Source organism: Cheilinus undulatus, linkage group 6 (genome assembly GCF_018320785.1).
Source record: "Cheilinus undulatus linkage group 6, ASM1832078v1, whole genome shotgun sequence".
NCBI classification, from domain to species: domain Eukaryota; kingdom Metazoa; phylum Chordata; class Actinopteri; order Labriformes; family Labridae; genus Cheilinus; species Cheilinus undulatus.
This window is the reverse complement of record NC_054870.1, coordinates 10,894,308-10,919,120: the sequence shown is the minus strand read 5'-3', so window position 1 is coordinate 10,919,120 and position 24,813 is coordinate 10,894,308. Positions and strand designations below refer to the sequence as shown.

The following is a 24,813-nucleotide window of genomic DNA, read 5'->3' as shown; positions in this document are numbered from 1 at the left end:
CTAGAAAGACCAGGGCAGTCATTTTCACAGTTCTCACATTTATAATACTTATAATTTTGCTGAATTAAAAAGTGACAATGATGCCGGTCACTGACTTACCTTAAAATTGGCAGTTTTTAAACTTTAAATGTTATTGCAAAATGTGCAAGAAACAGCTTTGCTCTACTGTAACTTGAATACTGTAAGAAAGCTTACAGTGATAAACTAGTTAATATAAACGATGTTACATTATGCTCATGTTGATCTGCCCACATCCCTGCATATTTCATACTTTTGATCATGCCTAGTCATCATTCTTGCAGCCTTTCCACACCTTGCGACCATGCCATCAATGCACACTAATTTGAATATACTAGTAGAAACTTAACAACAGCTTGCACACATGCGAATCTCATTTTAAAACTCTTTTCAGTTTTATTTATTTTCGTATTTGATGGATATTTTCTGTGCATCGAGAGTATAGCAAACTGGAGACATATTCCTTGTTGCATAAGCATACTTGGCCAAAAAGGCTCATTCTGGTTCTGATGTGATCTCTTCTTCTTAGAAAGACCAATGGCAGTCACTTTGACTTCACATATTTTGCAACATCAACATTATACATTTTTCTGCATCTGCATCCTGGTTGCTTAGCAACATTCATTGTTTCTCACAGTGAGCAGTCTTTTGGGCCAATTAAATAATTGAATTAAATCAGGAAGAGGAGGTTTTAGGTTGTTAGTAGGATAAATGTGCTGCTCTGTGGTGATCAAGGGCTGGTCTGAACGACAGTTTCAGGGGCGACCATCCTGAGCCATCTCTCCCATCCAGCTGTTAACATTATTTTGACTATCATCAACAGATTTCATCAAGATTTTATAATGAACATATCAGAATTTACAAATTAGTTAATTTTTAAGTACAGGGAAATCCAACCAAATTTCCAAAATTAGCACTGACAAAAAAAAACGAAACAAAACAATAATTTGTTTTGATATGAAAACAACATTAACAAACAAAAGTATAATAACATCAAAAATAATATTAACAGCTATAAATAAAAATGCTTTGTTTTGTTGCTTTAGTTTACTTTGCAAAATTTCTCCTGAGTGAAGCTTTGATGTAGTGAAACTGATTTTTTTCTGGATTAACTAGTTACATTAAAAAGCTAAAAAACAAAAAGATACAGAAAAAATAATGAGAAAATATGGCTATGTTCTGTTAAGACTGATTCCAGTTGTTGGTAGCAGCATTCCAGTTATTACTCCAAAAAGTGACACCCAAATTTCTACATGGACAAAAGTATTTGGCCACACCCATTAATTATTGAATTTAGGTGTTTCAATGAGACCCATTTTCACAGGTGTGTAAATCAGCCATCTAGCTTTGCTGTCTCCATTTGCAAACCTCTATGAAACCAAACGAGTCATTCTGAAGAGCTCACTAACTTCAGCGTTGTACTGTGATGGATGTCACCTTTGCAAAGAGACAGTTTGAGAAATTTCATCATGTTTCTCTGTTAATTGTATTGAGCTGTTTTTCAGGGTTTGGGCTTGGCATCTTATATCCAGTGAGGGCCGGTCTAGATATTTTGGACTATGCTTCCAACAGTTTGGGCAAGGCTTTTTTCTATTCCAACCTGACTGTGCCCCACAAAGCAAGGACTATGAAGACATGGTTTGATGAGTTTGGTGTGGAAGAACTTGACTGGTCTTCACAGAACCCTGACCTTTCCTATCGAACACCTTTGGGATGAACTGGAACTGAAATTCTATAAATGAATGGGCACATATTCCCACAGAAACGCTTGAAAATCTCGTAAAAATAAAATTCAGGAGGAGTGAAGGCTGTTATAGCTGCAAAAGTGGGGTCAACTCCATATTAAAGCCCATGTATTTTATAGTTCCTTGTTGGTGCAATGGTCAGGCTGCCAATACTGTTATTCATAGTGTGTATTTTCCATGAAAAGTTCATTTATAATTTGGACATTATCATTTAACCATAAGAGGGAATCAAACTGAATGTTTTATCATCAATTCAGACATAACCACCATATTTTCTTCTTCTAAAAGTGTTAATGTCTCAACGTTCAGTTGTACCTTAGAAATGACTTGGTTGTCTCCGGTCAGCGCCAGGTCAGCGATACGCTCTACACATTGGACGATGCGGGTGCACGCTCGAGCCTCGTTCTGCGCCATCCACAGGATATGCTCCTCCACCAGCATCATGTTACTGGCTATGTCTGATATATAGTCCCCAAGCTGCAAAACACAAGCAGACATGTATGCATAAAGGCCACGTACACACTGAGAGGCAGACTCATCAAGCACATCAATCATATCCTCCATAACAGGCACATTTATAATCTCCAGTCAGAACTGCGAGGGAGGCCATGGTGGCTTCATTCATTATAGGCAGATTTAATTTAGATTAGCAGCTCCAATGGGGCCTAATCACTTCCATGGGATGGCACTTTGCTATTTACTTACTGTTCTTTTCATTGTTGCCTCATTTGACTGTTCTTTATTGGATGAATGAGTGTGGTCTCATCAGCATTGTCTAAGGAATGATAAAACGTTAAGTATCTCCTTATAATAACCCCTCCCAGGTGACCTATGAGGAGTAATTGTACAAGTGAGAGTGCTTATTGATTCTTTTCACTGACTTAGCTTAACGCCCACCCTCTGCAAAACCTGACCTTTATCGTGACGTAAGGCCACCCAACACAGACAGAGTGGGAGTTCACTTAAGGCAAAACTCAGCTCGACCAAAAAGAGATGCGTCTTCATAACAATAATTGTCATTCAGGTCCAAAGCCAACACGAGCGAGAGGGAAGCATGAAAGGTGAAAAGTTAAGCTGTCTGGAATCGATTGAGAGATTGAAGGCGGAGCGGCTGCGTGTTAACATGTGTGTCTCCCGCTGATGTCCACTGAAGCATCCTTTTCCCCTCTTTGCTTAGTCCTGGAAGACGCTTTTCAGGCCTGCATGAAGGGATTTCTTTGTTTTTTTTAATGCAAATCAGCATTTAGAAACAGGAAGAGTATAAAACTGTTAATAGGAGAGGCTGAAAGTCTAATCATTGCTTTTACAGGTTCGAATCATATTCAAAATTACCTGCTACACACCACTGTAAAACACAGAGGTGTATTCTGTCTACTGCACACTGTGTTTGGCATGTGTATTTAGTAAAACTGCCAAACAACAGTTTGTTGCAGTATGCTGGACCCAGCTTAGCTGGTTTCAGTTAACCTCCTAAGACTCTGTGTGCACATATGAGAATATTACATAATAGTAGCTTCTGCGATCAGAATTTTTAAGATAACTGTTTGGAACATCCACTGAAATGTAACTAACTCTTGAAATATCGGGAGAATTTGTTATGGAATTTTCAGGAATTTCATGGATATTTCAGTATATTTTTTAACTTTCTCTGGAATTAAATTCATGAATATTAACATGAAAAACTGGGATATTTTTTCTCAAGTTTTTTTCTAATTTTATTTTTTTGTTTTGGAAATTTTATTCGAAAGCAAATGTCCATTAAAATTCCTTTAATTCTATGTAATTATAGGAAATTTTCTAGGATAATTGGGGGAATTTCCCGTCATTTTAATCGAATCTTGGTGATACACTTGGGTATAGAATACACTAGGGAATTATTTTGGGGGATTTTTCTTTTTTTTTTTTTTTTTTCGAGAACTGTTTTTATTTAAGTTTTGGCACTTAGTTAACAAAAGTTTCCCCAATTGTTACAGAAAATGTGTGAAGGGGGTTTTTGTTTTCAAGAATTAACATGGGATTTTTGGGAAACTTCTATTTAAATTTAGGTTTTATGATAAAGCTTCACTGAAAATTTTCAGAAATATTTGAAGAAATATTTGAGAAATTTAATGAGAAATTTTAAAAATATGTTTAAAAATCTTTCTCAGAAATTTTAGGTAGATTCTCTGAAATTTTGGGGAGTTTGCGTTGGTAGTGGGCATTATTTTTGGCCAGTTAATTCCTGTTCAAGGACAAGTCTGAGCTTGTAAACTTATCAGGTCTTAATTATCCCAAAAAAGTGGGGAGATTTAAAATGCATATCAAACAAAAACTCGGGTCTCAGGAGGTTAAAAGAAATCTGGTGATTTCCACATGGATGAACATTTACCTTTGAGATGTATAATCCCTGAGTAATGACTCTAAGAAAGTATTTTCAACAGTTTTTGATTTGCACCACTGCACTGTAAATAGTCTGAGCTAGTTCTCTTTGCATTAAAATATCTAAAGATATAAAAGCTGTCCTGCCCAATAAATATGACGATTATCCAGCTCCTATAAAACTTGCTCCCTTTTTATAACATACAGCACTAATGTGAAACTTTCCGTGGCCAGCTAATATTATAATGTTACAATGTCATTTAGCAGATGCTTTCATTCAAAGCGACGTACATTAGCAACGTTCGTGCCACAGAGTGCTTCAAGTCCATTATGTAATGTTACCTGCTAATTAGTTAATGCTATTGTTGGCTGACCACTGATCAGCCCCACAGATTCCTCTGTCTGTATCTGAGTAAGTCAGTAAGTATGGGATGACGGTGCTCAGGGCTTCATCACACACACAGTAGGAGACAGATGGAGAGAAGGCAACGTATAGCCTTTTACATTTCAGTAACCACTTACTATAACTTTGGCTAAAAATAATAAACTACTAACAATCATGACAAAATCATTCTGCCAGAACACACATCTCTGTCAGGCACTTCAACAGGCATCCTAGATAGTTGTGGTCAGCCATATACTAGGTTTTAACCTAGTCTTGTTTTTCATGCTGCTGCTGCTGGTCGCTATGATCCGTTTATACCTTGCATCGTGGGAAGCAGTACATGAGGAAAACTGCTCCACTGCATACTGTGGATGCTTTTCCAAATCAGTATGACATCTGGTGAGTTGTGACACACTTCTTAGCAGGTTCCAACATAAATGGCCACTTGCCAAATAAACGACTCCTGAAAATGAATGGCACTGAACTGTTGGGCAGAGGTCTGCGCTCTCCTAGAGCTTTTCTAGTTTGTAAATACAAAGTAGACATGCCTTTTAGGTCTGACAATAATTAGGTAACATGAAGACTGTTTAAGTGTCCCAATGATGTCCCGGTCTCAATGTACCATCTCAGGTGTTTTTCAGTCCTTTTTTTCTTGCTATATTTTCCCTTTTTCTCAAGAGAAAGTACAACTAGTATTATTAAATACTCTCTTCAAAGAAACATCTCTTAGAGGTAGCAGTCAGAAACACAGTCAAACCCAACATTAACACACGTCATCATGCCATCAGAGTGTGTCTCATCCTGCAGCACAAGCAAAAGATAATCAGGAGGTCAGTGGGTCACAGACCTTTGAGTTTTACATGAAATCACACATCCTTTTTAGCAAACATTAACCTTTAACTTCTAATGTACTCACCCAAGGCTGGAGCAATCAAATCATGGAATCATGTCCAACATAACCCCAATAAGGAAAATAATCCACTGTTGGCATACTTGTCCAGCTTGAACTAATAGTTCAGTGATCTTGTGCCCTCTTGTCTCAAAATTCTAAGTGCTGCACTGCTGAGATCTCGCTCACATTTGGTTGGAGCAAAACCACTGCGCTGTGGAACGTGACACAGCCAATGTACATTGCCGCTCAAAAAAAAAGGTGTTGTGCACGGATGAGTCCAAGTTTGAGGTTTTTGGGTCAAACAGTAGAACGTCTGTGAGGCGCAGAACAAATGAAAAGATGCAAAAACAGAGCTTAAAACCATCAGTCAAGTGAGGTGGAGGCAGCGTGATGGTCTGGGGTGATTTGGAGGTGGTAGAATAGATTTGTAAAGAGTGGAAGGGACCTTGGGGAAGGAAAGCTATCACAAGATTTTGGAATGCCATGCCATACCCAGTGGACAGCACTTGCTTGGGGCCAATTTCATCCTACAACAGGATCATGACCTAAAACACACCTCTAAAATATCTAAAGAATTCTTTAAAGAATCAGCAGTCAGCTAGAATTCTGACTGTAATGGAGTGGCCAGCACAGTCTTTGGATCTGAACCCTTTTGAGCAGTTGTGGGATCAGCTTTATATGTATATATATTCATATGTACGAAGGAAGACTCCATCAAGCCAATCCATCTTGTGGGAGATTCTCCAGGAAGCATGGGGTGAAATCTCATCAGATAACCTTGAAAAATTGACAGCTAGAATGCCTAAGGTCTGCACGGCTGTAATTGCTGCTAAAGGGTTTTTTTTTCTATGAAGGCAAAGTTTAAAGAACCTTTTCCATTAAAATCATTATTTCTAACTCTGACAATGTCAGCATGTCCAGTTCATTTGCTGTATTTCCTATCCAGACTAATTTTATGAGTTTTTTCCATAGAAAACAAGAAAAATTCCAAGTGATCCCAAACTTTTGAGCAGTAGTGTATGTGTAAATTATGGGTAGGAAAGTGGTCCCGAACTGGTCCAAATCAGGACCAACTGCCACCTTCATAAAGTGAATTTGCAATCCAAATTTCTTTAACAGTTCAATCAAATCTACATTTTTTAAACGAAACAATGGTACCTTGAACTTGAGATGGAGAAAAGATGTGATGGAACCAAGAGATGGAGACATATCTTTCAAAATAAAAGCCTATCAGACTTTTAGCCACATATTTTTCCCAGGCACACATTCACAATCCACTTCAAATGGAATCAAGATTGAAAAGATAGACTGCATTTTAGAGAGTAATGTGTTTATTCTTACATCTCTCCGTTTCTCCACCAGCCTGGTCAGCCTCTCCACCAGATGAGTGACAAAGATGACATCCATGACATCATTGAAGTGTGCTGCCCTGCTGGTGAAAGCCACTAACTGCCGGCCTAAAGGCTGAGCATTGGAGGTGTTTATGGGGATCTGGAATAAAAGTAAAAGATAAAACAATATTCACAAGGGAGGGATATGCAGTCTGCTGTCTATTTGACAGGGACGTCACATTAAACAGCTCTGACAACATATAATGAATAAAACATCAGTGTGATGCTATTTCCTGCCACGCATGTAGGTTTGTGAACTCGATTACTTTAATGTGGGGCAGGAATCCCTGGAGGAATGGGATCGCTTGGCTCGTCTTATGTACATAAAGGCCTACATGTTCAGATCTGCAAATATCTCCAGGCTACAGATGAGTCAGTGATCTTACTATCTGTGCTCTAGGAATCTGACTGATAAAAACCCCTGGATAGCAAATACTTAAAATGACCACATCATGATAAACAGGTCAAATAAAACCTGATTTACAGATCATAAATGCAAACAGAGTCCTGCGTTGTAGTTACCTGTGTGAGCTCGTGCAGCAGGCGTGTCAGCTCGCTGGCATAAGGACACTGAGTGTAGTCATCCTCAGCCCAGCGACCAGCACGGTCGCAGCGCCGCCACGCCTTCTTCTCCCTCTGACCTGGGATGTGAGGGCCACTTCCAGAGGGGTGGGGGGCGGAGCCAAAGGTGGCAGGAGCACAGGGCAGGAAGGCCAGGATGCCAGCTAACGTCTTTGGCCACCTGCCACACAAAGTATGTGAGTCATCAGGACTGAAGTGAAAAAAGTTATCTCCACTCTGCAGCAGATGGTAATTTCATACTTTGTGTATTTAGGATATTATTAATTTGCATATTTGATTTACAGCGAGCTCTAATTGTTTTTGTAGAAGACTGCCAGATTCTGAGAGTTGATTGTGAAACAATGTGCTGTCTTACTGATAACTTCTGACTTAATTAACTTTATGTACCAACTTTATTAATCAACGTTATTGTTTTTCCACACTTTTGCACAGTGAAACTAAACATGTTTTTTGGTTAATGACAAAATGCACTTAAAGGCACACTCATGAGAGGACCAATCAGCCTTTGAAAACAGCTGGCTAATGTTGTCTGCTTTGAATGAGATTCCTAAATTGCCTTTTTTGCAGCTGTACCTTAGAGATTAGATATTTAAATCAAACAGCTATGGTTAAAACAAAAAGGTGGGGAATGAAAGGCATGATGGAGAATCAACCAGGGAAGGTCTACATTTGATACTAACTTTATGAATCTTTGCTTAAGTTTTCAGTAGAACTACAAATACAGTTTCTGCTACAAAAAAGAAGAAAGTAAAGATTACATCTGATCTGATAAATAATAGATCCTTGGATTCTAAACCTTTGTAGTAAAAGATGTAATAGCAGGTTGTCATGGTATTGTTAATATCATGGTGACAGGAGCATCTCAATGTTGTCATGGAAATGAGGAAGGAGTAACAATGATGGAAAAACAAAAAAATATATATATGCAGACACTGCCAAACTGCAGTGACACACTTGATGGGGAATACAAAGTAGCTTGAGGAGCCACTTGGCAAATCCTCACCCCAAAAAGATTCACGAAAATGCAAGGAGCAGAGTAGGACCAGGACATAAGACTTTGAAGGAAGCATCACAATCCCACTTCTACACAACAGATCACAAAGGTGTATCAGTGAAGATATCACCAAAGACCTACAGCTGTTTTCAGTGGTGGATAACAAAGGCTTTCGAAGGTTAGTAAACAAGGCGTTGATTTGCATAGACTCTGGTGGAAACACAGTCAACAGTGGGCCACAGAGAAGTTCCTGGGACTAAAACCTTGTGGTACTTTTGGTCAAAAAGCACCTAAGCTAGTCCCTCCCCATCATCAGTGTCCATGCTGGGATGTGATTGCCATCTGTTAGTGCTCTTTCCCCTCACATCCTCTTCTTCTTTCGCTACTTAAACTTCATCCTCTGCGTCTTTTGTATTTTCATAACTAATAATCATCAAGACTGCTCCTTTGGCACTGTACAGAGATAGCACCCTGATGTGCTTTGCAGTGCTTCTGCCTCGCCAGCCTGATGCATGGTCAGAAAAGAGACTCAGTCTATTTAAGACCTTAAAACAACATTAGTACCCTAACATACGCGGGGACGAAAAGTCTCAGTGTCTCCCTTTTCTGAGGTCAGCAGCTGGTATGATGAGAGGATCTTGAGGAGAACCTTAATGTGCTGATATGTCAACCTTGCCTGTTTAATTTCTCACTAAAGTCCCAAAACTTTATAGAGCTCAGAACTGCATTCTGGGATGCCACAGATGAAACCAAAGAAAGTGTGTTTATATTCGGGGAAACCTTTTCCTGTGTGTTCCTTCCTGAGGGGGAAATTCATCTTTAAAGAGTAATTACAAGAGTTCCCCGTATGGCCAAGCAAAGTTCAGTGAAGTCTCCTCTGAAGCAAGAAATGAGAATTTGTAAATAACGTCATCAAGAGCCAAATTCCCAACCTGCTCTACTGACCAACCTTTGATAGGAGCCGGGGTGATTTCACGGGGAATGGAAAATGTTCATTTTCTGGGTTAATGCCTGTTAGTGTTTCAATAAAATAAAGCTCATTAGAGTGTAAAAAGTCAGCCAAACAGTCATAGTCCACTACATTAGCCTCCATTTCCAGGATAATAGAAGAACTCCAGGTTTAGTTGGGAACTTAAAGCTCCTATTTTGGTGCTTGTGCAGCCTCAGAGGCTCATCTGTGCTCATACACACTCACACACACACACACATATATATATATATATATATATATATATATATATATATATATATATATATATATATATATATATATATCTCAAAATCACAGGAGATGCCAGATGTTTCTTGCTTTCTCCTTAAAGCAAATCCAAGAGGTTTCAAAAGTGATGCTTAATGTGGCAACATTTTTGACTTCATCTAAATGAAAATAAAGCAGCTCAGCACTCAGGAGGCCTGTAATCTGTTCTAGGAGGAGAGACCTGCCATCATGCCGCCACCCGCCCCGTCCCCTTCCTCCCTCTCTCTCCATCCACCTTGTTTCAGTAGCAGCTACTTAGTAATAAATGGCATTAATTTCGCCCCCAACAAAAAAGGGGGCTCATTTTCCAGCCCATTACTCCAATGCTCTGACAGAAACAAAGCCTGCGTGCCTGCTGCTCTGGAGGAGGCCTGTAAGGTACAGCAGCTACAAAGGATTGTACATGAGGACGACACACCCCCACAGGGAAAAGGAGGGGCTGGGGGTGTGGGAGGTGTGTTCACAAGGTTACAAGGTGGTCAAAAAGAATGGAGGGCTGGAGCTGGATTCATGCAGGATCAGGAAAGGAGATCTGTTTCTTCTTTCTAGTAGAGGAAAAGACTTTGGATATTTCATAGGAAAACTCCAACATCATTGCCTGTTGGTGTATGGGTTTGGGAAAAGACCAGGATCTGTTTGTAACTACCCCTTTTAAGTCCTGCCTGAGACGTGGTGGATTCTTAAGATTTTTTTAAAGCTTCATTGAATTTGGAGCTAGGTGCGCAGATGGCCTACTGGTTAGGTCCCGCCCCATGAACACGGGTGGCACGGATTCAAGGCCTCTAGCACCATTTCCAGTTCTATCAGTGAAAGCTTGAAAGAGGGCTAGAGAGCCAACACAGGGTCAATTTACAAAAGGGCATCTGGTTTGAGGGTTTCTTCTTGAATGTGTTTATAAAGGGGTCTAATAGCACGTATAAAAATATGTCAAATCAACTCCCACAGGACTTCCTGCTAAGTCTCTGGACGTTGCTGAAAGTTAGCCATGCCAAGAACCTTAGTGATACAAATTTCAAAACACTTATCTCTGCCTTAGGTTTCTTGCGAGGGATATTTTTCAGGATTCCTAACAAAATGCAAGAAATTGAACCTTGCAAAGCAGATGGATACGCCCGTTTCCATGTTTCTAACTGGCAAATCCATCTTGCAAAGCTCCTGTCTGAACAGTTTGGGTTAGAAAGTGACAGGACCAATCAGCGTCGAGGGGCAGTACTTTCTGCATGGCAGAGTCGCAACGTAAGCAAGCAGTGACAAGAGGGAGGTGCAATTATGGCAGAAAAAAAATTAGCGTGGATGCTGCTAAAGCTAAAGCGCCAGTTTTATCAGAACATTTCTTAGTTAAAAGAAGAACAAAGAACAGAACTGAGTTGTTTTCTTTTCAAAAGCGACAAAAGTTGTGTACTGACATGTCTACAGTCGCCATGATTTGAGTTATTCAGTTCTATATTTGGTTTACTCCTTCGGTAGGGGCGGAGCTCGGGAGCGGCTACGTCACATGTTTTGTTGCTCTGATTGGCCCGTCCAAATCCATTCCTAAGTAGAGAAATGTCTAATTACTTTTCTTAACCTGATGCGCCAGATATTCTGTTTTACTAATTCATATGTCTTACACCTGTCTGTGCAACCATCCATTTAAAGTGCTTGGGAAGAGCAGAACCTTTGAAAAACATCTTGAAGAGAGAGGACAGACCTTCTGTCAGTTTCATTTGTTTTCCTGTGCTTAGTCAGAGTGACAAAGCATCTAATGTAGTTTGCACTTGCAGCTTCGCAGTGAACTCACCACAGTAGACACTATGGTTGCTAACTATAACTGGAGTCAGTTGGTGAAACAAATCCTACTAAAGCAGTTGGGGAGAAGGGCAAAGACAAGGTTTTGATGTGATTCTTTGCCCTTCTTTAATTTAAAAAAGTGTTGTATAGTTAATTTTACACCAGCTTGGTGTACACTTAACCCCGCCCACAGGTACCGCCTCTTTCTCTTCAAATGACGCTGGTTGATCTGGTCCATTCTCAGACCATGCAAAATCATCATAGATTGGAGCTTTGCAAGATGAATTTGCCTGATGGCAGAATCCATTGGCTTTGCAAAGTTATACTTTTCCAGCTCATTGCAAATTCTGTTATTTGCCATTTTCCTTTGTTATTGTTTTGACAGAGAGCCCTCTGGTGGTGGAATATACACTCACTCCATTCAATAAGCTGATCTATATAGTAAATTAGATTATTATTAATTTAGAGAAAACAGGAAAACCTGATTTAGACACTGAGCACCCCCATATATGTGGAGTGGAATGATGGTTGTTCCTCAAGTAGGCATTTGATAATGAGACTAGTAGTTGAATACAGTTCTTTGAAACAAACTTTTAAATATTCAGTTATTTGGGACCGCCCTTGAATGTTTTATCATTATTATTTAGTTTGTTGGGACTAACTGTGTCCATATGGCCTAGAAGAATGTGACTCACCTGAAGTCCCCCTTGTTGTTGGAGACCCTGTCAGCGGGACAGTACGGTGCTGACGTCTCAACAACGACTATCTCCATCTGCTGAGAGGTGTTGCCACGGGAACTGGTAACCAAGCACTCCCAGACACCAGCAATGCCCACATCAATGTTTGAGAGGATGACCTCGCTGGAAGAGAAAGGAGACATATTTAAACTTTTTTTCTGTACATTTCTGGTGTGGATTTGTTGTCACAAGTAGCCTTTTTAGTATCTTGGAGACCCCTCTACCATGGAGAATGAGAATTTTACTCAGCAATGGTGCATGTGTGGGAGTTGAGAGGTGTTAGTATGGTAAAGAGCTACTGTAAATGTTGACCTGACACTGCTTCTTATAAGTTTGAAATAGGTTATACTGACCTTGCAAAACAGATGGATATGCCAGCCTCCATGTCTGTTATCATGAAAATCTGTCTTTGCAAAGCTCCAGTCTACAATGTTTAGTAGTACTAAAAGTTGAGTTAGTATGGCTACTGCTAGTGTACAAGGCATCTGTTTCTCTTCTGCCTCTCAACTGTAGATAGCAAGGATCCCAGGCTTAGGGGTGCATAAAATACACTGCCATGATGTGGTACCTATAAAAGCCCATTTCCGCCACTTAAAATAAAAAGATTTGGAAGCTAGGCAATTGAAAGAAACCCCCCAAAAAATCCCAAGTCATAACTATGTCATAAAATGTCAAAATTATGAGATAAAACATTGAAATAATGACATAAGAAGTCAAAATTATGAGGTAAAAAGTCAAAATTATATATCTAGAAAAGTCAAAATTATGAGATAAAACATTGAAATAATGACATAAGAAGTCAAAATTATGAGATAAAAAGTCAAAATTATGAATCAAAGAGTCAAAATTATGAGATTAAAAAGTCATAATTATGAGTTAAAAAGTCAAAATTCTGAATCAAAGAGTCAAAATTATGAGATAAAAAGTCAAAATTATGAATAAAAAAAGTCAAAATTATGAGATAAAAAGTCAAAATTATGAATAAAAAAGTCAAAATTATGAGATAAAAAGTCATAATTATGACATATCTCAATGGAGGAAGAGATTAGCATGGATGCTGCTAAATCATCAGTTTTTTTCAGAACTTGAACTTTAGAATTTCTTCATTAAAAGAGGAACAAAGAACAGCAGTGAGTTATTTTCTTTCCAAAAACGACAAAAGTCGTTTACTGACATGTCTACACTCGCCATGATTCGTGTTATGCTGTTCTCCATGGAGTGTATTCCTTGGTAGCAGTGCATGTGAACCTCGGGAACAGCTATGACGGCACGTGTTTTGTTGCTCTGATTGGCCCGTAAAGATGTGACAAAACGTTCATCCAATCACCCTCGGAGTGTTTCTTCAAAGCCTCTGCCCTTTCCCAAATGCTGGCTATCAGAGGTTTTCCAGATGGATGTGTGAAACAAATCCATCCAGCATGCCAGGTTAAGTTGGTATATAAAATGGCTTTGTTTGGAGTGATAAGCTCAGTTGAAGTCACAGTGACAATTTTTTTTTTTTTTTTTTTTTTCTGGATGAGACATCTTTCCTTTAACAAATCAAGAGCAAAGAGCTACTCTGAAAGCTTTCCATGCTTTTCGCCCTTCTTTGTGATCATAAGGGGTAGGGTTTGTCAGTCTATCTGGTGCTGTGTTAGCTATTAGCTTGGATGTAGCCATAGTATAGCAGCAGTTTGATCAGAACTGGACCACATTTTTGTTAAAACAAGAGCAAAGCGCCACAATGCAAGCGTTTCATGAAGATAAAGGTGTTTTTCGTGGGTTGCAGGGCTGCTGGGCCCTATATTTTCAAAATTAGGATTTTCTTCACTGATGATAATTCAAACTGAGCCACTCATATTTGCCACATACCCGTTATAAACAGACGTATAATGATAGGGTTAGAAAAAAAGCTTTTTGATTTCAAATAGATTAAGAATGCTGTAACCGTCCCAGTTTTACAACTATTTGTAGCAGCACACAACTAAAGCAATTCCTAGACTTTTTGATCTTATAAATGTTTAGGGTTCTTACTGACAATAGTAGCTATTTTTACTCCTAATATGCCAGTCTCAGAATTACCAGAATTCTCTGAACAGAAGCTCCACATCAAGACTGAAACTAATCTGTGTGCTTTACAAAATACCATTCAAAACCCTTGAGTTTTTTATGTGTATGCAGAGGTTTAAAATGTTGGCCATGACTTAAGATAATTATTACTCATGCTTATCTTTCCTGTTTTGTCCCAGTGATTCCTATCTGAATGGAAAAAAGCCTGGTTAAACAAAGGATGGTGGAACTGTGACAGAGAGCCAAAGCAGACCAATTGCCAGGGCGACTAATCTCAGGATTTTACTTCATATGAAAAAGAGTCAGAAAGCCAGAGGAGATTGCTAAACAAGACACTTTATGACCATGAAAATAAAAACCCAGTGTTTAATTTTCTAATACAATCCAGCTGAAGTCAAATATACACATTGCTGGGAGAGTACTTAGGGAGCTAATGCCTTTTTACTTTATGATTTAATTAAGCTGTTTGTGTTCATAATACGAGTCACAGTACACCCACACAATGCTGTATAAAGTTTCTAAATGCGACTTAGGGAACAATGCTCCACAAACGGGAGTGTATGACAGTTGATTATAAATGACACACTGGACTAGAAAGTGAAGACTTTCAGAGTAAAGATGATTAGCGGCTGAGCGCCTCTGATGTGGAGACGCTGTAATCCCAAAAAGATGAAAAAAAAAAAAAAAAAATTCTCATAGAGCGTGAGAGAAATATTTACTCAGACACAATGCCTTCGTTTTTTCCATTTTCCATCTCTGTGTCATTATGCATACAACTAGTGCCATTTTTTAAGCCTGAGCCTGTCCCACAATACATTTGGTGAAAAGCACTGGACAAAAATACAAACACAGTTACTGCTTCTGGGACATTTACGTGCCTGGAAAATGGAAGAGAACTGAAGCTTGTAACATTTACACCTTCTCTTCATGGGATGTTTATATGTCTCATAAACAGAGGAAGAACGAAGCTCATAACAAGTAAAGAACCACACATCTTCATCCCTGGTCCTAAAATATAGGGACTCTTTTCTGGGCTCCTCCTAGTCTCATACTGTCAGACAAGGTAGAATTCATCAAGGATCTGTATTTAGGTAAGAGAGGATAATGATTAGCTGGGCAAACTAAACTTTGTCTTTGGTATAATATTTCTTTGTTGTAACAATGCCTCTTTGCAATAAATCTAACCCGGTTTAAAAGTCTGATTATTCCCTTTAAATGGTGCCAAATTTGGAAGGAACATGCATTTGTGGGATGAGCAGCAGAGCTGAGTGTGTGGGTTGCACCCATGAAAAATTTGTAAAATCTTCTCTGTCAGTAACCTTGCAAAGCAGATGGATACGCCCGCTTCTGTATTTTTCACTGGCAAATCCATCTTGCAAAACTCCCATCTGAACTGGTTGGGCCCGGTTAGAAAGTGACAGGACCAATCAGCGCCAAGGGTTAGTTTCATGTGACTTGGTATTAACCTTGCAAAGTAGATGGATACACCCATTTCTGTGTTTTTCACTGAAAGTTAGTTGGTTAGAAAGTGACAGGACCAATCAGCGTTGAAGGGGCAGTACTTTTGGGCGCGGCAGAGTCATGAGGTAAGCAAGCAGCAACAAGAAGCAGGTGCATCTATGGAGGAAGAGATTAGCGTGGATGCTGCTAAAGCATCAGTTTTTTCAGAACTTGAACTTTAGAATTTCTTCATTAAAAGAGGAACAAAGAACAGCAGTGAGTTATTTTCTTTCCAAAAACGACAAAAGTCGTTTACTGACATGTCTACATTCGCCATGATTCGAGTTATGCTGTTCTCCATGGAGTGTATTCCTTGGTAGCAGTGCATGTGAACCTCGGGAACAGCTACGATGCCATGTGTTTTGTTGCTCTGATTGGCCCGTAAAGATGTGACAAAACGTTCATCCAATCACCCTCGGAGTGTTTCTTCAAAGCCTCTGCCCTTTCCCAAATGCTGGCTATCAGAGGTTTTCCAGATGGATGAGTGAAACATATCCATCCGGCATGCCAGGTTAAGTTGGTATATAAAATGGCTTTGTTTGGAGTGATAAGCTCAGTTGTAGTCACAGTGGCAATTTTTTTTTTTTTTTTTTTCTGGATGAGACATCTTTCCTTTAACAAATCAAGAGCAAAGAGCTACTCTGAAAGCTTTCCATGCTTTTCGCCCTTCTTTGTGATCATAAGGGGTAGGGTTTGTCAGTCTGTCTGGTGCTGTGTTAGCTATTAGCTTGGATGTAGCCATAGTACAGCAGCAGTTTGATCAGAACTGGACCACATTTTTGTTAAAACAAGAGCAAAGCGCCACAATGCAAGTGTTTCATGAAGATAAAGGTGTTTTTCGTGGGTTGCAGGGCTGCTGGGCCCTATATTTTCAAAATTAGGATTTTCTTCACTGATGATAATTCAAACTGAGCCACTCATATTTGCCACATACCTGTTATAAACAGACGTATAATGATAGGGTTAGAAAAAAAGCTTTTTGATTTCAAATAGATTAAGAATGCTGTAACTGTCCCAGTTTTACAACTATTTGTAGCTGGGGCGGTACTTTTGGGTGCAGCGGAGTCGTGACGAAAGCATGCAGCAACAAGAGGCCGGTGCAATTATGGCGGAAGAGATTAGCGCGGATGCTGCTTTAGTGTCAGTTTTATCAGAACTTGATGATATTTCTTCATTAAAAGAAGAACAAAGAACAGCAGTGAGTTGTTTTCTTTTCAAAAAAATGACAAAAGTCCTGTACTACTCAGTGTCTCTGGCTCCCTCAGGATCCTCAGCTCCAATTTCACTATGAATAGCATGAACTAATACTTCTTTTTCTGGCAGCCACTCATCATCACTGACACTAACATCATCCTCACATGACTCAGATGGTATTTGCTCCGCTGTCTTAGAGGCCTTCCTATCACACTCTGCTCTAAGCACTAGCAAAGATGATAAACAAAAAACAGCTGATTGCATTCTAATAACTTAAAACATTGATTTTCAGCCAAAAGATGTAGTACAAATGAAGTTTTTTTGAAGAAGAAAAGTCCCAGTAATTGTATTGTATTGTAGTTGATATATTGCCAACGGTGTATGAAGTGCACGTCACTGGGTGACTGGAATTTTCTCCCAATCTAATATCAAAACTTGGAAAATTTAACAATGACATTACTCCTTGGATGTTACTTAATGTTGCAACATTTTTTAACCTGCAAGGATATTCTAAAACAGAAGGATTTTGTTGAATCCCAAGGAACTTGCCATACCTGACTGGCTGGTGGCCACCTTTGTCTGAAGAGGAAATAGATGTACATGCAATGGCTTGCCACTAGAAGTCATTGCATAGGATAATGCATTATAGTCTAATGTAGAGGCTGATGTCCAACCATACCATTAAAACCCATGAATATGGCGCGCCGGTAGTCGAATGGTTAAGGCGCATGCCATGTGCGCAGGCGACCCGGGTTCGAATCCGGCCCGTGGCACTATTTCCTGCATGTCTCTCCCCGCTCTCTCCCCTGTTTCCGACTCTATCCACTGTCCTATCAAAAAAAGGCCAAAAATAAATCTTTAAAAAAAAAAAAAAACCATGAATATGCAAGAAGATGTCTTTTGAATAGCTGTCCACTGTAGTAACCTCTATGCATGCAAGGGCCAGTCTAACAGGGTTGCTAGAAGGCCTGCCATGACTGCCCTTCACCATCAGATCCCTTTGCGCTGCTGTCAGAAACATGTGCACTGGAACCTGAACATGTGGAGGAACACTATGTTCAGCAGTGAGTCCAGATTCTGCCTATGACAGTGGGTCAAAGTGTGGAGAAGACACAGAGAACCCTATGCTGATATCTGCACCAATAGATAACATTTTTTGGGTGGAGGCAGTGTGATGGTGTAGTGTGACCCTCACTGGAAAAATGAGACTTGTCATCATTGGAGGCAATCTCAAAGCAGAGAGATGTCGAGATGAGATTCTGCAACGGCGACAATCCTATATCTCCACAGTCTGGGACTGCTCTACCCTCCAAGATGACAACGCACAGCCTCACAGAGCGGCGTTTATCAGCGACTACCTCCAGGATTTGGGAGTGGAGAGGATGGAATGGCCTGTGAGCACTCTTGACCTCAACCCCAATGAACATTTGTGGGATCACCTTGAGCACCAGAGTGACCAACAAAACCACGTTGCAACAAATGCTGGTTGAAGAGTGGGGTGCCATCCCACAGCGGTGGGGCTGTACCGTCAGTCTTTGACAGACAGAGAGGTTATCTGTTCAACATTTGTATCAAAATTGTCTTCAGCAGCTGACTTAAGCTACTCCTGATTAGCCGATGCTGTGTAGCATCTCTTCTATATCTTTTGGTTTCAATGTCTCATTTGCATCATTGATGTATTTGCAACATACAGTATTTGTTGAAGTGTCTGTTGTGTTTTTCTCCAGCACAGTTATTTCACATACATACTTTAGATCATATTGACACTTTGGGCTTATATGTGCTTTAGTACATGACAGAAAATAGTCTTATTTGTTCCATCAGCCCCATTCCTCCCTCTTATGGTAAGATTTCTACTGACGTTTGACGTGATAAAAAAATTAGTGCTAATATCACTGTACTGTAACAGACCTCTGACTTTGCCCTAGTGACATTCTGCAGAGTAGTTAAGGGGAAAAAAGTCCTGATTTCATCTTCTATTCCACCAAAGCTCACATTTCTGATTGCTTTTCTAAAAGGCCCTAAATCAGATTTAAAGCCATGACTGAAATGATGACACAGTGAGAGCATGAGTCTGTATGTCTATGTGTGTGAATACATGTGAGGGGTTTTGCATGTTCCAATGAGACTATTTTCAGCTCTTCTGGACATTTTTAGCTAGCTTAAAGGATTTTGGCTCCCATCATTAAATAGTTTGGACAGGAGCTTTATGAAGTGTTGTCATTAACACAGATTTCTACAAACTTTTGATGTACTGTAAGGATCTTACTGTAGGAGCGAGTCACTCTCTATCATGACTGTGTTGAAGTCCATTTATATTCTTGCTCACATGCCTTTTCTCTAACAGTAAACGTTACTCTTCCTTTTCTCCACATCCTCCCGCTTTGACAGGATAGAGGCTCTTATAGTTTTAGAGTGAAAAGAGCTTAAAATCCTTCAGGCTCAGTCCAGATAACAGCATGTGCCTTCAAAGTGACAGCTATAAAACAATCCACAATTGGGCTGTAAGATGTCTGAAAAACAGACAGTCGTATTTTATCGATTTTCCACCCTGATTGTAAATTACTCATGCATTACACAAGAGGAATATCCTCATTAAACACTTTATTAGGTAAATATGTTCTACTGCTCATCAGCTGTGCTGCAAGCTGCAATATCATCATCAGGCATGATTTGACCAATCAGCAGCTTTTCAAAATGTTTTCACTAATACCATTTTATGTGATATCCAGATGAGACTGTAGTGTTCTAGCAGACGGAATAAGACAGTCCTATATTTTGCTGCATTCATTTTACCTTAACTTTTACAAGCCTTCCATGGTTGACTGCTGAGAAGCATCCCCACAGCATGATGCTGCCACCACTGTGCTTCCCAGTGGGGATGTTGTGGTTGTGGTGATGTGCAGTGACTGTTTGCCTAATGACATCATTTTGGTCTCATCAGACAAAATAACTTTCTCCCACTTGACCATGGAGTCTCCCACATGCCTTGTGAGAAAACTCTGGTCGAGATTTAATCTGACTTTCTTCAACAGCGGTTTTCTCTTTGCCACTTTCCCATGAATCTTTGACTGGTGAAGAACCTGGCTACAGCTGTTGTATGGAGAGTCTCTCCCATCTCAAATGCTGAATCCTGTAACTCCTTCAGAGTAGTCATTTGTGTCTCGGTGGCCTCTCTCACTAGTCTCCTTCTTGCATGGTTACTGAGTCTGTGAGGACAGCCTTATTCCTTCCATTTCTTGATGATAGATTTTACTGAGCTCCAGGGGAAGGTTAGTGCTGTGGAAATATTTTTTGTATCCATCCACTGACTTATACTTTTCACTAACCTCATCTTTGGCTGGCTTGGAGTGTTCTTTTATCTTCATGGTGTCATGGTAACCAGGAATATCTTTTAACCAGTCACTGGACCTTCCAGACAAAAGTGTCTTCATAATACAGTCACTTGAGACACATTCACTGCACTCAGGTGATCCGCATTTAGCTAATTGTGAGACTACTAGCAGCAATTGGCTGGACCTCTGTTGAATAAGGTCAGTTTAGATCACATATTATGCAAAATACACTTTTTCAGGCTTTTCTAGCAGAAAAGTGTGCCTCTGGCCTGTCCACAATCCAACCCAAGAATCAGAAAAATGAATTCCCTTCCCCCCTATTTCTCCAGATTTCAGAAAATATGTGCTGAAACAAGCAGTTATTAGATTCTCCCCTCATGATGTCATTTGGGGAGTTGGCACCGCCCCCAGGTCCGTTTGACCATCCCCACTTGGAGGAAAGTTCCTCCCTCTTCTCAGGATCAGGAGAGCCACATCCATTTCCTGAGAGGGGTGTAGTCAGGGGCGGAGTCAGACAGCTCATTAACATTTAAAGACACAGAAACAGCTCATTCTGAGCAGGGCTGAAACAGAGGGGTATTAGACATGCAAAAATCCAATACTGGAGTGTTTTTTCAGCGACAAACTTTACAGGTATGTTTTGGGGACCTCTGAGAACAATATAAACTTGTCTTAAAAGGGTAAAATATGTGCCCTTAAACGGGGTGTTAATATTCATGCAGTCACTTCTTTTACATTCATATTCTTTTACTTAATTGACATGACTTTGCAGAAATGTGTTTTCACTTTCACATTAAATGTCAAATATGTCAGTGTCAAAAAATGACATTGACCATGATTGATTTATAAAATCCATAAAATAATTAAACCTCAACGGTAATGAATACTTTATAGGCACAGCATGCATAGTAGTGACTGGAGGTATAATGTGCAAATGCAAACGTGTCTGAAAAGAGCTGGTCACAGAAATCAACTTTTGACTTATGTTTCAGGAGAATGTGTGCATGATTTATCATGACTGGATAGTGTAGGAGTTGGTGGTTGGTTAGTTAGCCTCTACCTCACAAGGATGCAGGTGTGTGAAATAAATCTGAGCACTGTAACCATCAGCAGTCTGCAAAGGGGACAGTTACATCATCCCTGAACGTGCGCCAACTTTCTGAATGCTGGGAAATACACAGGGAAACACCCTCCAGTCACTCATCCCATCCCATATCCTACACACCCCTCCTCCCTCACCCCTGGAATCCTCCCCCTGGAGGCATTTTCTCCTGCAGCCAGATCCTGATAAACACCCATAGAGCCCTGCAGCATCCAGACAAAACAAGAAGAGCAGAGCAGTCCAGTTCAAATTTAAAAAGGTCATCATCACATAATAAACATATGAAGGAATCAGCCCAGCATGTAAAGCAGTGGGGCGGGGGCACACATACACATACACACAAAGCACTGACCTACATCCACAGTAACACTGCACCATTGTGGAGCAGCTCCCTGAGGACTCATTAGGAACATTTATGCTCGCACGCTGATATTTAACAATTTGTTTACATAATGCTGCTTATGAGACTGTTAACTTTCAATCTGTCCCCTCCATGCTGCAAAAGCTCCAAAGCTGCATATTTTCATGAAACCCTGCAGAACATGGTTTGAGGTTTTTATCACATGTGAGGTAACGTCTGCACCGTTTTCTAAAACATTCAGATGCCAGAGAGTAAAACTGTTCATGTCAACACACGTGTGCCAGAATTTAATCTGAGAGCAAAGACAAACTACTTCAGTAAAACGCCATACTCATCAAACATTTGGTCTGAAACCAGTCCATATTTGACTCCATAATGAACAACATATCCTGAAAATGAATCCTGGTGTTACTCGTGGAATTTCATTAACAGTTTCCATCCTCTGTCCAACTTAAAAGCCAAAGTACCTAAGTAATTATGTGTGGATGTGATTGAATATTGTTTCCATAGCAACATTTTTTATTCAAAGGCTTTTAAACATGGCACTAAATACAAGAGAGACTATGATGATAAATAAAACAAATCTAAACAGAGGCAGCAGAAGGATATCTTGTCACTACGATCAGTAATGGTGTCACTCCATCAGGATGCAGTAAAACAGTGAAATCATGCAGGAGGTATGAGGCACTTATCTCTCCTTGAAATATTATGTCTGCATAATCCTATTTGACTGGTTCAAAAAATAAAAAATAAAAACAATAGCATGCATTTTTAAGCTCTAAGATTGTGTAGATATTATGTATATGGATCACTTGAAGACACCAAAATCTGCATAATAAGCTAAAAAAACTGCAAATACAGACACACACAGACAAACAAGCAAAAAACAAATAAATGAATAGAAATAACTAAAGAAAAACACTGCATCTATTCATAGAAATGAGAATATATTCATTAAAAAAAAGGACATTTCTTCCATGTTTCCAATTCTACATTTTGTATCACTCAGGATTTTAACATTATCAGAGTGAATTTATTTTAGCTAAGAACTGTCTTTAAAATACATGTAAACATGTTAGTTCATTAAAATCTTGCTAAGTGGAAAACCTAACGTCACGCTTTAGTCACGCTGAAGTTGTCTTTTGTAGCCAATCCTGAGACAAAGACTGCTCCACAATGAACATAATCACAGACTCACCTAAACCTTATTAAGCAGATGTATTGGCCAGACTCCAAACTGTCATCAGGCAGATCCATCTTACAAAACTCTGATCTGAAACATTAGTGCCTGGTTGGAGAATGGACCTTACCATTCAGCATCATGTCAGGATAACAAAGCAGTAGCTGCAGGTGAGGTTCAGTGATATGGGAATCTGGTAGCAATGGCTGCCGCCAGTGTAGCGATTTGCTTGGATGTAGCTATAGTACAGTGACAGAACCAGCACACATTTCTTTATTAAAACGAACAAAGAACACTAAAAGCTTTTCATGAAGTAATGATTTTTAGATCTACTGACCTGCTTTGGCATGAGTTTGTGGTAGTCACAGGTGGAGTTAAATTGTACTGTAAACCGGTGTATACAGTAGCTGCTGGTGGTGTGATTAGCTTAGATGTAGCCACAGCAGTAGTTCTATCCAAACCAGGCCACATTTTGTTTTTAAAACAAAAGCAAAGAAGTCCAATGAATTGCACAGAGAGCTTTTGTGGAAACAACGTTACCACCTGACCTCATTGAATGTGACAGACAGAATATTCGGCCAGTCACCTTCTCAAATCTAGCCTGAAATGGAGCTTAAAATCCTGTAGAGTGTGGCTGGCCTAAAAAATTTAGTATAAATGTTTAAAACTTTGGTTAGGGTAAGGTTAAAAGTAAAGGTTATGGTTGGGACACTAAAGGCCTGACTAAAAGCACAACATCACTTTAGCAAACATATCTAAAAGCTAAAGCTAATGACACTGTGTTAACTACATTAGCATTTTACATTAGCAAATTCTACATTTGCTTAAGCTCATATTGCTAAAGCCAATGTAGCTACATTAACATATGTAGTAATGTTAACTATGTACCTAGCCTAACAATGTTAGCTTCAGCTAAAGCTAAGGAAGCTAAAGCAAGCTACCATTCAGGTAACTACTTCTAAAATTGGTCTATACATAATCTAATCCCAGACCTCTGACCTTTCTTAATCTGCTTTATTTATGGAAATTGCTTAGTCTGTAATGTTTGCAACGTAGTTATTTCATGACTGTAAGTTCCAGACTTTGATTAGGAATAAAGTTGAAATTAAATATAAATAGATAAATAAAATGTATCAGCTAATTACATCACCTCCATCCTGACAGCGGTAGTGTCTCACAGCATACTTCAAGTCTGAGATCAGTGTCAGCAGTATGCAGACAGAGCCCTCTCAGGTTACTTTACAAAGTGTGCTAAATCTGTGGAGGTCACCATATTGAAAACACTATCACAAAATCTTCTGACGATAGTTTATAGAAGGTAGAACAGGAGGGAAGGGATTTTTTTTTTTTTTTTTTTTTTTTTTTTTTGCAACACTCACCTCTCAGAGTTAAGGTGAGCCTGGAAACAAGGCATACGTCGGATATAGGAGATAGGACCGTCTTACGTTACTGGTCTTAAACCTGGAGTCTGTCATTATATTCATGTCAGTTAAGTTACAGTTGATGCCGGTCCGTAGGCTCCTTAGGCTGGCAGCGCTGTACTCCCTGTTCAGAATTAATTTGGAACAGTGTAATGATTTTTTGACCAGAACTACTTAAGAAGCTCAAACAGTGTCCATATATCAGAACTTAATGAACACCAATGGAATTTCCAGAGCCAATCAGAATCGAGTATTCACCAAGACCATGGTATAATGGGTTTTATGTAACAGTTAATTACTTGTTAATTTGGTCTGACTTTCAGCTCTCTTCTGTGACCACTACATCAACTGCACCACATCTTTATGAGTGACAAATTAAAAGAATAGCATCTCCACCTTTCAGTACAGGACATAAAAGGTTAACCACAAGAGCTGAAAGGTTGCATGTTGTCACCCACTGTAAGAGAGTTAGACATACGTCCATCAATAAATGGATCCTCCCCCTGTGCTTGTCTACTAGAATAATGACAGCCGCCTGATT

General features: G+C 39.6%; 1 protein-coding gene across 2 annotated transcripts in view; it reads right to left on the bottom strand.

Moving 5' to 3' along the window:
- LOC121511269 (adhesion G protein-coupled receptor A3) overlaps positions 1–24,813 on the bottom strand; it is a 450,943-nt gene that overhangs the window by 281,420 nt on the left and 144,710 nt on the right. For both annotated transcript variants that reach the window (XM_041789870.1, XM_041789871.1), the window contains 4 exons: positions 12,089–12,253; positions 7,312–7,531; positions 6,740–6,889; positions 2,079–2,240 (listed from right to left, as the gene is read on the bottom strand). In XM_041789870.1, coding sequence (XP_041645804.1) covers positions 2,079–2,240; positions 6,740–6,889; positions 7,312–7,531; positions 12,089–12,253 — 697 coding nt within the window. The remainder of the gene's footprint in view (positions 1–2,078; positions 2,241–6,739; positions 6,890–7,311; positions 7,532–12,088; positions 12,254–24,813) is intronic.